The 14,428-nt window shown below is 32.2% G+C and overlaps 2 protein-coding genes across 2 annotated transcripts in view; both read right to left on the bottom strand.

Annotated features, from left to right (window-relative positions):
• LOC134278748 (mucin-2-like) overlaps window positions 1-14,428 on the bottom strand; it is a 207,945-nt gene that overhangs the window by 87,193 nt on the left and 106,324 nt on the right. The window lies entirely within an intron of this gene.
• LOC134278746 (toll-like receptor 3) lies at window positions 1,495-3,510 on the bottom strand. Its single transcript, XM_062761036.1, has one exon. It carries the CDS (start codon window positions 3,487-3,489, stop codon window positions 2,527-2,529), a length of 963 nt encoding a protein of 320 aa, XP_062617020.1. The 5' UTR covers window positions 3,490-3,510; the 3' UTR covers window positions 1,495-2,526.

The raw sequence follows: 14,428 nt of genomic DNA, 5'->3' as shown, positions 1-14,428 counted from the left end.
GGGTAAAAGTTATTGGTATCCAATGAAAGGTCATCTCACAGGGATTACATATGTAAAGTGCAAAAGCCCTAGCTCCCACCGTTCAAAAGTTCTGGTCAAGGTTAAAGTTTTTTCATAAGTACGTAAATCTCCAAGGTCAAGGTCAAAAGGTCAAGGTTGTTGTTATCCAATGAAAGGTTTTGCCACAAACAATACATATGTGAAATATGAAAGTCCTAGTACCTACTATTCAAAAGTTATGGCCAAAGTAAAAGTTTGAAATTTTTGTGTAAAAGTGGGTCAAACTCCAAGGTCAAGGTCAAAAGGTCAGATTTGGTGATACCCAAAGAATGGTCTTGTCACAAGGAATACACATGTGAAATATGAAAGTCATAGCTCCACTAAATCAAAAGTTATGGGCAAGGTTAAAGTTTTTGTGACGGACAGACGGACAGACGAATGAGATTTAATGTCCCCTCGCTTTCGCGAAAGCGGGGGACAACTAAGTACATAGTTATGATGAGCGATAATGCTTCTACTAAAATTTTGAATTTTTATCATCCCGGCATGGTCAGGGGTTCTAGTGTTAGGGTGTGGCTCTATAATGACTATATAGTGAAAATACATTACATCTATGAAAATTTTTTTCTCTTCTCCTGGGTAATAAGGAGATGAACGACCTATATAGTTATGATGTGCAAGGACTTTTCTTCAAGAGTTGTGAATTTCAAGGCCCCTGGATCAGGGATACCAAAGGGGGGGGGGTGCTTTACTTACATGTATCTACTGAAAATGAATTGTTTGAAATCTGCTCCTTGGTATCAATCAAACATTTTTGATATGCAAGTCTGCCTTTTCAAAAGTTGCGCAATGTGTAGACCGAAGGTCAGTGGTTCATGTGTGGTAGGAGCATTTTTGATTTTTGCTGAATATTACTGATAAAGTTTCCCCCTACCCTGCGTATGAGTATTAAGTAACCAAATTTAGCAATTGCTAAGTCTATAGTTATGATTAGTACTAGAGCCTCTTTCAAAATAGTGAATGCCATAGCATCTAGCTTAAAATTGAACCAAATTCAATCATTTGAAAGTTGTTGCATAATGCTCAGGTGACTTATAAGGCAATTGAGCCTCTTGTGTGTTTGTTTTTTTTGTTTTAGTTTTTTTTGTTAACATAGTGCCAAGAATTTTTTTTTTGTAAATAAGGATATGTTTCTTTGATATTACAATTGTATTTTTTTTTAAATGCTTATTACTCCTACAGTTTCATTCTAATTTCTGAAACTTACATTATAGATTTTGAATGAAAGAAGAAGAGAAAAAGATAAAGAATTTATTTTAATTTTTCATTTCAATGAACTACAGAAAAAAAATTACAGATATTCTGAATTGATCACCTTCCCAAGATAAAGGTAGCTTTAAACATGAATTATGCTTGTGTGAATTTTAAGTATCTTTATGTCAAATTAATATGTCAGCAATGAGGGGAATACATTCAAAGACATATATTTCATTTATATGTATCCGGATTACCATTCATTTAGGATACTGTAAATGTATTATATTTAGCATGTACGATATGTGGATATATGAATCTTCAAAAATCAAATTCATTTTCTACATGTATATTTACATTATTTTTTTGATGACTTGCCATAAATTTATGCAATTCAACTGTTTTTGTTGAAGCAAAATAGTGTGCACTATATATTTTTTTATATCAAGTGCAGTACTATGATGTAACAATGGAGATATTCATGCTTATTCGTGGTGCATATGTAATGTAGTTCATGAGAGAATGAAATGCATTTCATTTTGTAAAGAATCATAGGGGAAATCTATTCGAAATGTAAATATTAATGTTGTACTTGATTTAGCGGTCCCTGCATTCCGCCAAAGCCGTTAAAAAGAATATACAGCCAAATGTTATACGTTTACAGTATATGCTTACAAAAGATAAATAGTTTTCCAATATACATTGAAAAAACAAGATGTGCTTGTGAAACATTGATGCCACAGTATGGCAACTTATTGCAAACTTCAAGGTTGAAAATTTCCAAATAAAATTCAAATGTCAAATATGGTTAAAATTGTTTCTTATCAAGAGGATGGTCTCTTCTCAAAGAAAAAAAAACTATTCAATAAGAGAGCCTTTACATTAGTACTACATGTAACTATTCAGAAGTTATGGTCAAGGTAAAAGATTTTTACAAAGTCGTTCCAACTCAAAGGCCAAGTTTAAAAGGTCAAAAATATTTAAACTAATTAAAAAGTATTTTTCACAATTATTAGTAACTAATTATGTAATGGTAATGAATGGGGTTTCAGTTCCCTGAGGACAATTTAATACACATTTAGTAATAAATTTTAGATTCCTAGGTTTAGGTACTTAGCCCATGCATCTCTATAATAAGATTAATACTTTAGTAAAGTGAGTGGCAAAATCATATATATACATGTTAATCATAAAGAAACAATGTATTTCATTTGAAAATGAAATAAAAAAAGATAACTGATTTCATCTCAAAAAGTACACGTATTTTGCCTTTCAATTGTCGTCCATGAATTTCTTGATTGTCTCCCAGAACATTCTCTGCCCCGTTTTATTTTCCGTCCACTCGACATGAGGTATAGACTTGAGGAGCACTTTCAGGGTCCTGTTGATGTGTTCGGAGTGAATATCCTCCAGTAACACCAGAAAAAGCTTATGACCGTCCCCGTCTGCCAGGGTGTGGCTCGCCAGAGCTGTTTCATACTTACACCACTGGTCATCCATGAAATTATTGGAAAGCACCAACATTAACTTCCTACTCGTGTCAATACTTTCGAGGATGTCCTCCACATATACTCCCCCTGGAATGATGTCTCTTTCGTGTAGACATAGTTTATATTTGTGGTTTCTTTCCAGCATTCGAACCAGTTCCGACATGATCCATTTTCTGTCGTTTGTGTTGTAAGCAATAAATGCATCATATAAAAATTCTTCATCATTTGTAAACCTTTTGTATCCCACTGGTTTTCTGTTTTTGCAAATGTATATATAATATTTGATATCCCAGCGAAATTTTCTCAAAAGAACTATAGTGAAAATCAGAACTGACAAAAGTCCACAGGAAATAAAGGCTAAACTGATATATGGATTTATTTTGTGACACTCCGAAACTGGATCAAAGTTGGATAGGCTTTTCTCCTTTAACTCAGATGGGGAATTGCAAATATAGTTGTTTGGGTACCCAATCGCTCTGTTTTTGTTTTTTTCTATCCAAACTCTGAACCATTCCAGCTGGCATCCACAATCAAAGGGATTAAAGGATACATCAAGAAAGAAATCTTTCTTCTCCCAGAGAACAGGTGTCAAAAATGTTTTATCGATATTACTCAAACTATTGTTTTGAAGAACTAATGTATTGAAAAGGGACAAATTTTGATAAATGTCGCCTTGAATTTCCTTAATTTTATTAAAGCTGTAATCGATGTATGACAAGTTTGTAAAATCATTAAGAGGAGTCATCTGGCTTATTCCACCATTAACAATTGTCAAGGATATCAATTGTTTCAGAGGTTGCAGCACTTCCCTAAGATCAGTTTTAGAAAAATCGGTATTCTTTATTATCAAAACCTTTAGATTTGGACATGTTCCAAACATATATCTGAATTCCTTATCTTTTATGTCAACAATTCGTTCGATGGACAGTGTTTGAAGAGATTTTGAACTTAACGCATCTTTCCGCAATACAACTCCACGTAGATTACCTATGATAAGAGTTTGTAAATGAAGCATAGAAGTAAAGGAAAACATGGTGATTTCTGGAAAAAGATTCAGTGAAATGTCTAGAAATGTTACTTGTTGGAGGCAGTGCCATTGAACTGTATTCATCAAAATATTTCTTGCCATGTACAGTTTTTTAAGGTTAGGAAATGCTGGTGTCGTGCCATTTAAACAGAATTGGGGGAGAGTTTCAAAATAATTTTCTGTGAAATTCAGCTCTTCTAAAGTATCCATTTGAATAGATGGTATGTGATAACCAAATATGAAGTTGCTTCCTAAATCTAATTTACTGAGGTTTGATAATCTTTTAAAAGAGAAAAAAGCAAAATATCGTATACGACAGGATCGAACTACGATTTCCTCCAGCCCCATTGACCAAGATGTAAAAAATAAACCGGTATCATGGGTATCAGGCGGAATAAACGGACGTATTCCAGTATATAAATCAGTGCCAGAAATATTTAACACTTTCACATTTGATCTTCCAAGCTTTCGTACACCATGATATATATCAATTAAATGTAAGTCATTATAAGCTAAATCAATGCTAACCAGGCTTTGTAAATCCTCAAAAGAATATTCTGACATATTCCTTATTTGACAATGATCTATCATTAAGTTTGTAATATTCAAATGGCGGATAGGGTTGAACGTGTCGTCCAATAGATATGATAAATTATTCCCTGACAATACTAAAGTGTTAATGCTCCTCGGCAGTCCCTCTGGGATGGCTTCAAGCTTTCTATTGGAACAATCTGCTGTTAGTCTGTCTGGACAAAAACATACGCTACCAGGACAAAAAGTCTTTTTTGCTTCTCCCTGAACGATGATCATAACGATAACCAGCATTCGGAGAACAAAGGACTCATTTTTCTCTAGAAAGAGAAAGGAGGAATCTAAACTATCTACATATGGATATGAATTAGAGTCATTCTTGGATAATGAATAAGAAATAAAAAACTCGGCAGACCATTTTACTGTATTATTAAGTATATAAATAAAAAAGAGTTTTGGTCACAAAAACCTTTAACAATGATGGGTTATCACTAACATTACCTGGCAGTATCATATTAAAGCAAACAATTTGTTTATGTTAAACCCAATGTAAAGAAGGAATGATGCAAGAAATAAAATATAGTATCCATTTTATAGGAACCTTGTTTGTTGAAAAATTTCAAGTGAACTTCATACATACCTTGTAGGTATTAACTGTATTCATAAGTTATGTTTAACTGAAATATAAATATGTTATAGATAATTCAGCAAAGGCTGATTTTCTCTGTTATATATGAACTTATCCACGCTTTATAAGCAGATCAGTACTCAAAAATATTATATTTTTTTACATCCGTTTCCTCCACAGTTTCAGAAATCAATGATAAAGATTCAAATTTGAAAACAGTCGACCTTGTTACTGACATACAAATAAAAATATCTATCATTGATTAAGTGGCTCTTTTTTCAAATATATTTTTCCTCCTAAATGAAGTATACCTATTTCACTTTGATTTTTTAGTCAATAACTTCCATGACTTTTTTTCATAATATAAAAATTAAACTTGAGTATTATAATGAGTGTACATTCACGCGTTTAATCGCTTGCATGGCACAGTATAAAGCGTGTGTTTTAAAATAGAGTTAAAATATATCCTCATTTTCCGATTCATTCTTGCTGCCGGACGTGGAGAACTGTCCTTTGGATGTCACCATTAAGTTAATCATAGATAGCATAAGAAAGATTACTCACTGCTTAAAGCGTTATTGCATAACACAGTCTCAAATTGCAGTTCGCTTTATGCAAGTGATTCGACTCAATATAGGTAAAAATTCTTCAATGGATGCGACACAAGCAAATAAACACACGAATTGTTTATGTCAATTTTGATTTAATAATATCTATGTGTAATTTCTGTCGTTTAAATGGTATTAAACAATGTAGGAACAGTTAAAATTTAGTTTCTTCCATTAATAATCAAAACCTAATGCTATATTAAAACTTAAAAATTAGACAAACAAGCTTTAAGGCAAGCAAAACTAAATTTTGCGACAACCTTATAAAAAGTAAATGAAAAAAAAGAAATCTTAATTCCGACAATTTTTTTATCAGTAGTACTAACGTTCACTGTATGTAAAATCTCTACAAATGGTAACAAGAAAACATTGATGTAACCATCAATTGTCGCCCGGGAAATATATGAAGTAAACGATGAAAATGAATCTTGACCAACAAACCGCTTCGATATGTGTAAAAAGGCACGCGTCTTATTGATGGAGACGATAATCGCAAATATTTTTAAAAACTTATACTCGGGAAAAATCCAAGAAAAATGATACCATTTTAAACTTGATCAATTCCTTAAGTAAATGTTGGCTGCATATTAAAAAATGAATTGAAGTAAGACTCACGCAAACATCATTTATATTTCAAAATGTATTATTTTTCAGTTTTAGAATATAAAACACTATGCAGAGTACGTTTTTATCCGAGAAGTAAAATTCAATGTTCTAATAAAAGGGACCTGTCGTTGTTTTGATAGTATATTATAAGTAACTTTATATATTAAATATGAAAAAAACATATATTTTTACTGATTTGCTTTATAGAAGAAAATATATTATGTATCTCGTAATTTATAAACGGAAAGAACATTTTGATTAACAATCTTTTCAATGTTTAGAAAACCTTAATTCTACATAACTGCTCCCACCCAAATCCCCATACACCAACACTTAAACATATGTATAGAGCAGTCTGCTCCTCCGGGCTGCAATAATCAAACAAAGATTGAAATCATTCTACTTCATTAATTGTTATCTGCTGTGTATGTGCAAATTATGCATTATAAAGTTAACAAAAACATTGAGCAAAATCCACATATACATAAAAAACACTTTTTTTACCGTTGTATAAAAATTGTTTCTTTCCAAGAACATTCTGAAGCCAATTTACTCAGCGTTTAAATCAAAACATAATCCGAATGCCTTTATTTGGTACGAGGAATATAGCTCGGCAGTAAGTATTTGCTTAAGTACATGCATGCACATGTAAATGGGATTATTTTAATATAAAATGATCATAGCCGATGAGCATTCTACTAGATGTTTTTGTTTTTGCTAATGTTATATTTTTTCAAAACATACAGAAAGTACATGTGAATAATTGAAATTTACGACTCTAAAAAGCGTTAATTGTTTGTTTGGTTTATTTATATGCTAAGGCGTGGAAACGGTACATGTATACCCGTTTCGTCAAAAGAAACGACAGAAGACCTTGTGCTACAGCCATGTGGTTCACCCATCTGCACAGTACCTATTTACTAACATGTGTTCTTACAATTTATGAAAATGGATTCTAAATAATGTCATTCATTTGATTCAATTGTTTCCTTCATATATCAACATTTTATTTTTAGTTCCTTATAAACCATGTTATTATAGTTGAAATAACTTATTTAAATGGTTACAATTTGAGGACTTGTCCAGTGATATATTTAAAGATAAGTACTATAAAATAGTGCATATTGAATGCACTCATCTTTGTGATTAAAAACATAATTTTTGCATTAAGTGTTGACAATTTTAAATCTTTATTTCCTCAAATTCCTCTTCATGCGAACGAAGAAACGGATAAATTTCAGATGTCCATTGCTTGACCTTGTTACTAGTTAAGAACCTATATTGGGCGTAAATGATATCAATATTAGAATTAATAAGTTTTTAAATATAAAGAAATTGAAAACTTTCTATGATTTTTATATCTTTTTTAATCTGTATATTAGGTTTTCACATTTAATCTTATTGCATGTATTGTGAATTGTTGAATAAAAGATTTAAGTATATACTTTTAGTCTTCTTCCTTATTTTAACACATTGGCAATTTTATTTAATGTTTTTTCTTCTCTTTCCTCTTGCTTTAATATATCAAATTTGATTTACAGCCGAAACATGCTTCTCATTTACATATTATGTTAACATTCAGTGTTTCTCTGAAAATATTAACAGAATACATAGAAAATTTCTTAAATTTCTTTTTTTTAAATATTTTTTCCCATTGTTATCAGAAATACTCTTAACAAAACATAATAATGAAAAACCTGATTTATTTTTAGAGAACACGTATTGTTTCTTTGACTGAAAAATTTTAAGAAAATATAACACAACACAGATGCACAGTTCATTTGTACAACGATACACAGCTGTACACAAGTCTCGACGTTTAACTGAGTAGAGACAGCAACATTCTGTTTGAAGAGCTAAGGCACCTATCGTTTTATTCATAATGGTTATCGTCAAGAAGATTCGAATTTTCAACTTGAATAAGCAGAACAAAACCGGATACTGAATTATTCGGAAATTCTTTTTAGACCAAACCGAGATTTTTTAATAAGTGCCCCCTTAATTTTTTGCCTTCTTCGTGTTTTTTTTTACGTTGAGTGTGTCTCGGGATATTTTGTCGGCTTTTTGTGGGTTGGAGTAAACTTCAGATTCCTGTGATTTAATCTTAAAAATTGTACCTTCGAAAATATGTATTTTTTTAAAATTTAGTTAACGATTTCATCGTGGATACATGTACTAAAAGCATTCTTTTAAAGTAAACATCGGATATAGAATAACCTTTTGAGATTCAATCAATGTTGTTCAATAATGAAACTTACCTGAACTAATTTTTTTTTTCATTAAACAGTATTATTTCGGAATCAAGTCGTTTTAATATGCCAAGTAAGTGCCTACGATTTAATTTTGAATCTAGATTTAATAAAAAAAAAAACATGGCTCTACATGATGATGATTCTAGTGCTTAAGCATCCCTAATTTAATAAAAAAAAATGTCAGTGTAACATTGATTAAGAAGGTTTTGCTTGAATTAGATTCAATCTTTTAAAGTCAAAATGTGTCCAAGAAAGATCTGAATCTTTTTCCTATAATTAAACAATCGATAAGATAATCCACCAAATATTTATGCTATATTTTCTTAAACTTGGTAAGGCAAAGAGGAAAAATCACCGAGTCGACCTCCAATATGGCGACCAACGGGAGGTAACTTTAGGTCAATCGAAAACTATCTATACCTTAGCAGCTTAGCAAATTTTGACAAGATATTTGTATATACTGTTAGAAAATTACTACAGGAGAATGTAATATATAAATGAAGACATGCCCAGTTTAAAAATAGTGATTTCACATGAACAGAATCAGAAATTATCTGCCTCTGCTATCTGAAATAGATCATGATTTCATGGGAAAATGCATCTGAGGTATAAAGGGTTCTCCATATTAAGCATGGAGAAGGTGGTGAAACTAATCTGAATTTTTGGATGTTTTTAGGATCTCTCAGGGCGCAAGGAGAGAGGGCTATCCCGGAGCATCGCCCGGAAGTTTTTGAAAAATTGAAGTCTGTTTCAACTCATTAACTTCCGTCGGCATTAACTGCAATGTATCAAACAATACAATACAGGAGGAGAGCAAATACTGACTTCCAAACATCAGATGACGGATCAGGTGCCATGAATGAGTGAGCTTCACCTTCGTAATTGTTCTCGACAAAAAGAAAGGTGGCGAATTTTGTTTCAAGATGTAGGATGGGATAGGGTAGTGTTTAGAAATTGCAATTGGTACGGCAACACTTTGTGTCCAACATGGGAAGTTGTGTTCGGGGTAATTTTTATGACATACATCCTTGTAATTTGTATTTCTTTCAGTTATTTCTTATTAGTATCAGCAAATATTAAGAAGATCGAGACTTTCTCTAAGTCTCTCACAACTATGAAAAAAAAGGTAAACTATTTATATAGTATTTCAAAACTTTTATTACGTTTTGTGTATGGTTAATTCAATGATCTATTTTCAAAATTTTTACTACAAACACATCGCACATCTCATTTATCCTTGCATTACATGAGGGGTATAAATAGACAGTGTTTTGAACGTCAGCGTTAGCTTAAGACATAGGTCAGATCTATTAAATCCATAATTGAGACTGAAATGCATGGAAAAGAATTCTGAACTAACACATCAATAATCCAATAATTTATAATTGTGACTTCATAATAATTTGATGCAACCTATTTTCAGAGCCTCCAGCTATTTCCTTTAGGATTAAAGAGAGACTCAAAACCTTCCTTTTAAGAGAAAGGAAGTGAAGGAGGCATGGGCAGTTGGTTCATAACAGTTTATCTCTGCTTCTGCTGATTAAATTAGCTCATTTAGAGAATTATTAAGGAAAAACTCTGGATACATTGATTGATTGATTATTGTTAAACGGCGAGTAGGCGAGATTTTAGCCATATTCCGGCAAAAAAAAAAAAAAAAAAAAAAAAAGAAAGAAAAAAGAAAAAGGACGTGTTACTGTTTTGACTACGAGGATAAAATTCGATTTTTTTTCCTGAGAGATTTGCTAGTAGTATCTGTAACAAATAATTAAGTTTTTCGAGAGCCCTGATTTTGTTTCATTTCCCTATTCCTTTTTTTGTGATTTCACTCCATATATATAGTGCTGACCGATTTCGTTAAATGTATCACTGTCGTCCGATAATAAATTACCAAATTTCCATACTTATTCAAGACCTCTTTTCTGTAATCAGGTAAAACATATTAGACTCTCAAGATCTCTACGAACATGCAAGTGTAATTTCAAATTTCATTATCAGCTTTTTTTTGCACAGTAAAATTTTGATATTGTATCTACAATACTTGTTATTGTTAGTTGTTTGTATATATTACCAGAAATGGACACTCTATTCATAATTTCATGGGATTCAATATCCCTTATTACAGCCTCTTGTGGAGAACCTTTAGTATATGAAAATGTCAACAAAGATTACTCGATTGTTATCATAACGGAAATATAGATAGATGTTTTATCGTCTGCAATAAATATAACAATAAGAAACTATATAAACGCCATATTATTCTGAACTAAAAAGAATTAGTTATTAAGTGTAGATTTACATGACATTTGCTACTTATGTTCAAAATTTTTTTACACTGGTTTTGAACTTAAAAATACTCCCACGTTTCTATAATTTAATTGACTTTAAACTGTGTCTGGTACATCTAGTTAATTCTGAGTTCGTAAATATAAATCGGCTATTGTTTTTAATTTCTGATATCTATGAAATGTGATTGATTTAAACTATGTTATTTACAGGAAAGTCATTAATTTATATAGCTGCAGAACTGTAGCTCACCGCAAAGCTACAGTGTCACACATTTAAAAAACTGTATATTTATTGCGCACAAAAAAGTGCGCTGTTTATCTACGGTATTTATTTCTCAATGTTTTTAAAACTATCATCTCAAAACTTTACTAACCATGTGTTCCTAACATATTTTTTCCACAAGAAAACATTCCTTATGATTTTTCTAAATAGTCCTCCTTGCCTTGAAATCGAGAGCATCGATAATTGCTTCTATTTATACTTCCATTTTGGTTTGCATTCGGCCAATGCGCTTAATGTAGATGTCAACTAAGAAAGTACTTGGTTGAGTAGTACGGAATTTTTTGAAATTTATTTATTAAGGTCTTCCGTTTCAAACGGAAGACCTTCTACTGATTCTGTTGGTAAACATTCTTATTCTTTTTTTTCTTCTGCTTCCTAGACCGCAACTTTGAGGCCTCATATCTCACTCATTTCTCAATGGATTTCGCTCAAATTTTCAGAGTTTATAGACGTTATAAAAGTCTATAAGAATGTTGACTAAAATTTCAAAACATCACTTCCGCTTTTGAGTTATTCCCCATTAAACGAAAATTTATAGGCTTTCGTTTCCGGATAAAGGCTCAGAGACCACAAAAGCTGGAGCAGAAATTTTACTGATTTTGGATAACAGAAGAATTGAAGTAGTGCACATCGGTTTTTGTTTTTCGATTTCTGTATTCACAATGGCGCTATATAGGCGCTATATATGCTTAAGTATCTCCAGCACCTTTAAACTTCATAAGTGACTTCTGTGCTGCACAATGCCTATTTATATTACATGTTGAATAGTAAAGTTGAAAAAAAATAATTCAAGATTTTAAAGTAAATAATTCTATTTGATTTATAATTTATTCAAAACTTGTAAATGATTAGTATAGTGTGCTTACCTTTTAATTTTGTTCCATGATTTCAAAAGTATCAGTAGCAGGTTATACAATGTACACGTAAGTGATTACATGAAATAAACCTGCATCGTATGTACAGAATCGAAAGTTTAAAAACTTATATATAACAATCTACAGCTACTTAATATCACAAACTTATCATGTAATTACATCCTTTTATGACCTAATTTAAACTATTAAAATCATAACCGGCACCATAGTTAAACATTAATTGTCTTATAATCGGCACTTAGTGCCTTTGAGCAGGGAGGGATCTTTTTTTGCCAGCACCTAAAGCGACACAGGACCTTGTTTCATACGGTCTCATCGGAAGGACAGTCCCCCACGTCCCACAGTGGGATTCGAACCACGACGTAAGGATCAACTCCTTACTTCGGTACTATAGAACAGACGCTCTAATGACTGCGATATGCGGGTGACCTTGGGGATATAAAATAAAAACAATGAAGAAAACGGTTAGTAAAAAGTAAGAAGGGGTCGTTTTTAAGTATTATTCTTACGAACTTCAGGGCAAGAATGAGAAACAATATTTACGAAAGCTTCCTGATATAAAAAAGATTACTTTTTTTCAAATCATGACTAGAGTTTTCCCTTGCAAAGTGATTGTGTATTTTGGGGGTAGAGTGGATGAAATGGGAATTAAACGGTCTGTTTAACTGTCCATATGTCTGTCTTCCCCTTAAAGTTCTTCCCAGAAGGTCAGGCTATAACATAAAGAAACCAGAAGCTTGTACTCGATACAAAGATTTCAAGTGATCTTAGGATGTGTAATTGTATTTATATATTCAAGGCAATATTACGACAAATTCAAGGTCACTGGAGAAAGAATTAATGTTTTGGTGCATCATTTATATGTAATCAAGAATTTCTGTAAGCTCATTCTTGATACAGAGATTGCTTGTGACAAAAAGGTTTTTTTTACTCAAAAAACAGTATTTTTTTCATTCTGACTATATTTGTTCAAGTCCATACTTGATACAAATTGCTTATAGCCCACCGGTTTTCAAATGACTTTAAGGTAATGAATTTCTAAAAGTTGTTTCAGATTGAGGGTTTGTCTTGACAAAGAGCCAAGGTTATTCTGTTAAAATCAAGGTCACTGACAGAAGGAATCTTTTCTTTTCCACGCTATGAACTAGTAAGTGAAAATCATTTGAGGCTTTTACTTGAAACATAGATTACTTATGATTGGAGGTTGTGTCATGACCCTGATCAAAGGTCTTTCTGGCAAATCAAGGTCACTGACAGAGAAAAAAAAATGTTTAAGCATAATTTTGTAATTAAGATTCACTGGAGGCTCATGCTGAGAAGAAAGATTGTTCACATTAGAAAGTGCAGTAACCTTGACACAAGGTCGGTGCTTTCTGTCCACAGCTCCAACGGAAGACCTACCCGTTGCTTTGCAACGAGCTCGGCTCTAGTTTTATTTTATTTATTTATTTTTTTTTGCAATTTGAGGTAAGAATTTGGAAGAATTAATCCATAACCGTGCGCACAATTCTGTGCCATAACTATAGAGTTTTTTTAAATGGGTAACACTGTAGCTCTCCGGTCTGTCAAAGTATTTATGACGAGAGCTACAATTCTGCAGCAAATACAAAACGTACGTCTGAAATTTTTACTGTGGAAGCAAAATATTTTTATTGTAGAGCTTTTTCTTTTATTACATCATACAAAGCGTACTGTGGAAATTATAAAGATGAAAGGACCCACATGATTTAGTGACATCCCATAGACACATTAACGGGGAAGTTTATATATCTATGTATAGTCCTTTATACAGTACCTACTTGTAAATATCAACTCAGAAGGTGAGAAATCTTAAATTTAACGCTGTCATTTTGAAAGGAAGTGAGACGGTAGGCCATATATATAATTATATGAGTGAAAACAGGATAATAAGGAAATGTTTAAGGATATTCAAACATGATGAAAGCAAATCTACAGTTCAACTGGAACTGCTGATGAAATGATTTAATGTTGTTTTACGTTCTGTTTGAGTTTCTTCACTCGTATACATGTGAAGGGGTTCTTTCGATCTTTACCCGGTTGTTGCAACCACGATTGAAATAAGGACTACTATTGAAATCATTATATCAATAGTGGTTGAGAGTGCATTTCAATAACAAACATAGTTAGTAAACGCTATTGAAATACGACCACTATCGAAACTAGAGGTACTTTGAGCAATGGGCTCACTAAATGATACCCCCGCCTCCCATATGTGTATAAATTGCAGTGTCCATGTTTTGCCATGGGGAACCCAAAATATGTAACGGATCAAAACGTGAAATAGAAGGTGCACAATGGCAATATGTAATAAAGATTATGTGAAACTTTCATTAAATTTCATTTAGTGGTATAAGAGAAGTTGCGGGTGAGAGATGGGTACCCCAAAGCTTAACAGACGGACGGTCGTACAGACGGACGGAATTAACGATTACTATATATCCTCCCGCTTTTTAAGCGGGGGTATAATAATTATATCAGTAGTGGTAGAGAGTGCATTTCAATAACAAACATAGTTAGTGACCACTATTGAAATACAACCACTATTGAAATAATTATTTCAGTAGT

The sequence above is a fragment of the Saccostrea cucullata genome, unplaced genomic scaffold (genome assembly GCF_032062105.1).
Source record: "Saccostrea cucullata isolate Sc308-1 unplaced genomic scaffold, CSIRO_AGI_Scuc_v1 ctg440, whole genome shotgun sequence".
NCBI classification, from domain to species: domain Eukaryota; kingdom Metazoa; phylum Mollusca; class Bivalvia; order Ostreida; family Ostreidae; genus Saccostrea; species Saccostrea cuccullata.
The sequence above is the reverse complement of the archived record's forward strand: the minus strand, read 5'-3'. Positions and strand labels throughout refer to the sequence as shown.

What these genes read in the sequence shown, in the direction of transcription:
- LOC134278746 (XM_062761036.1), bottom strand. Translation starts at nt 3,489, where the DNA reads ATGACTCCTCTTAATGATTTTACAAACTTGTCATACATCGATTACAGC.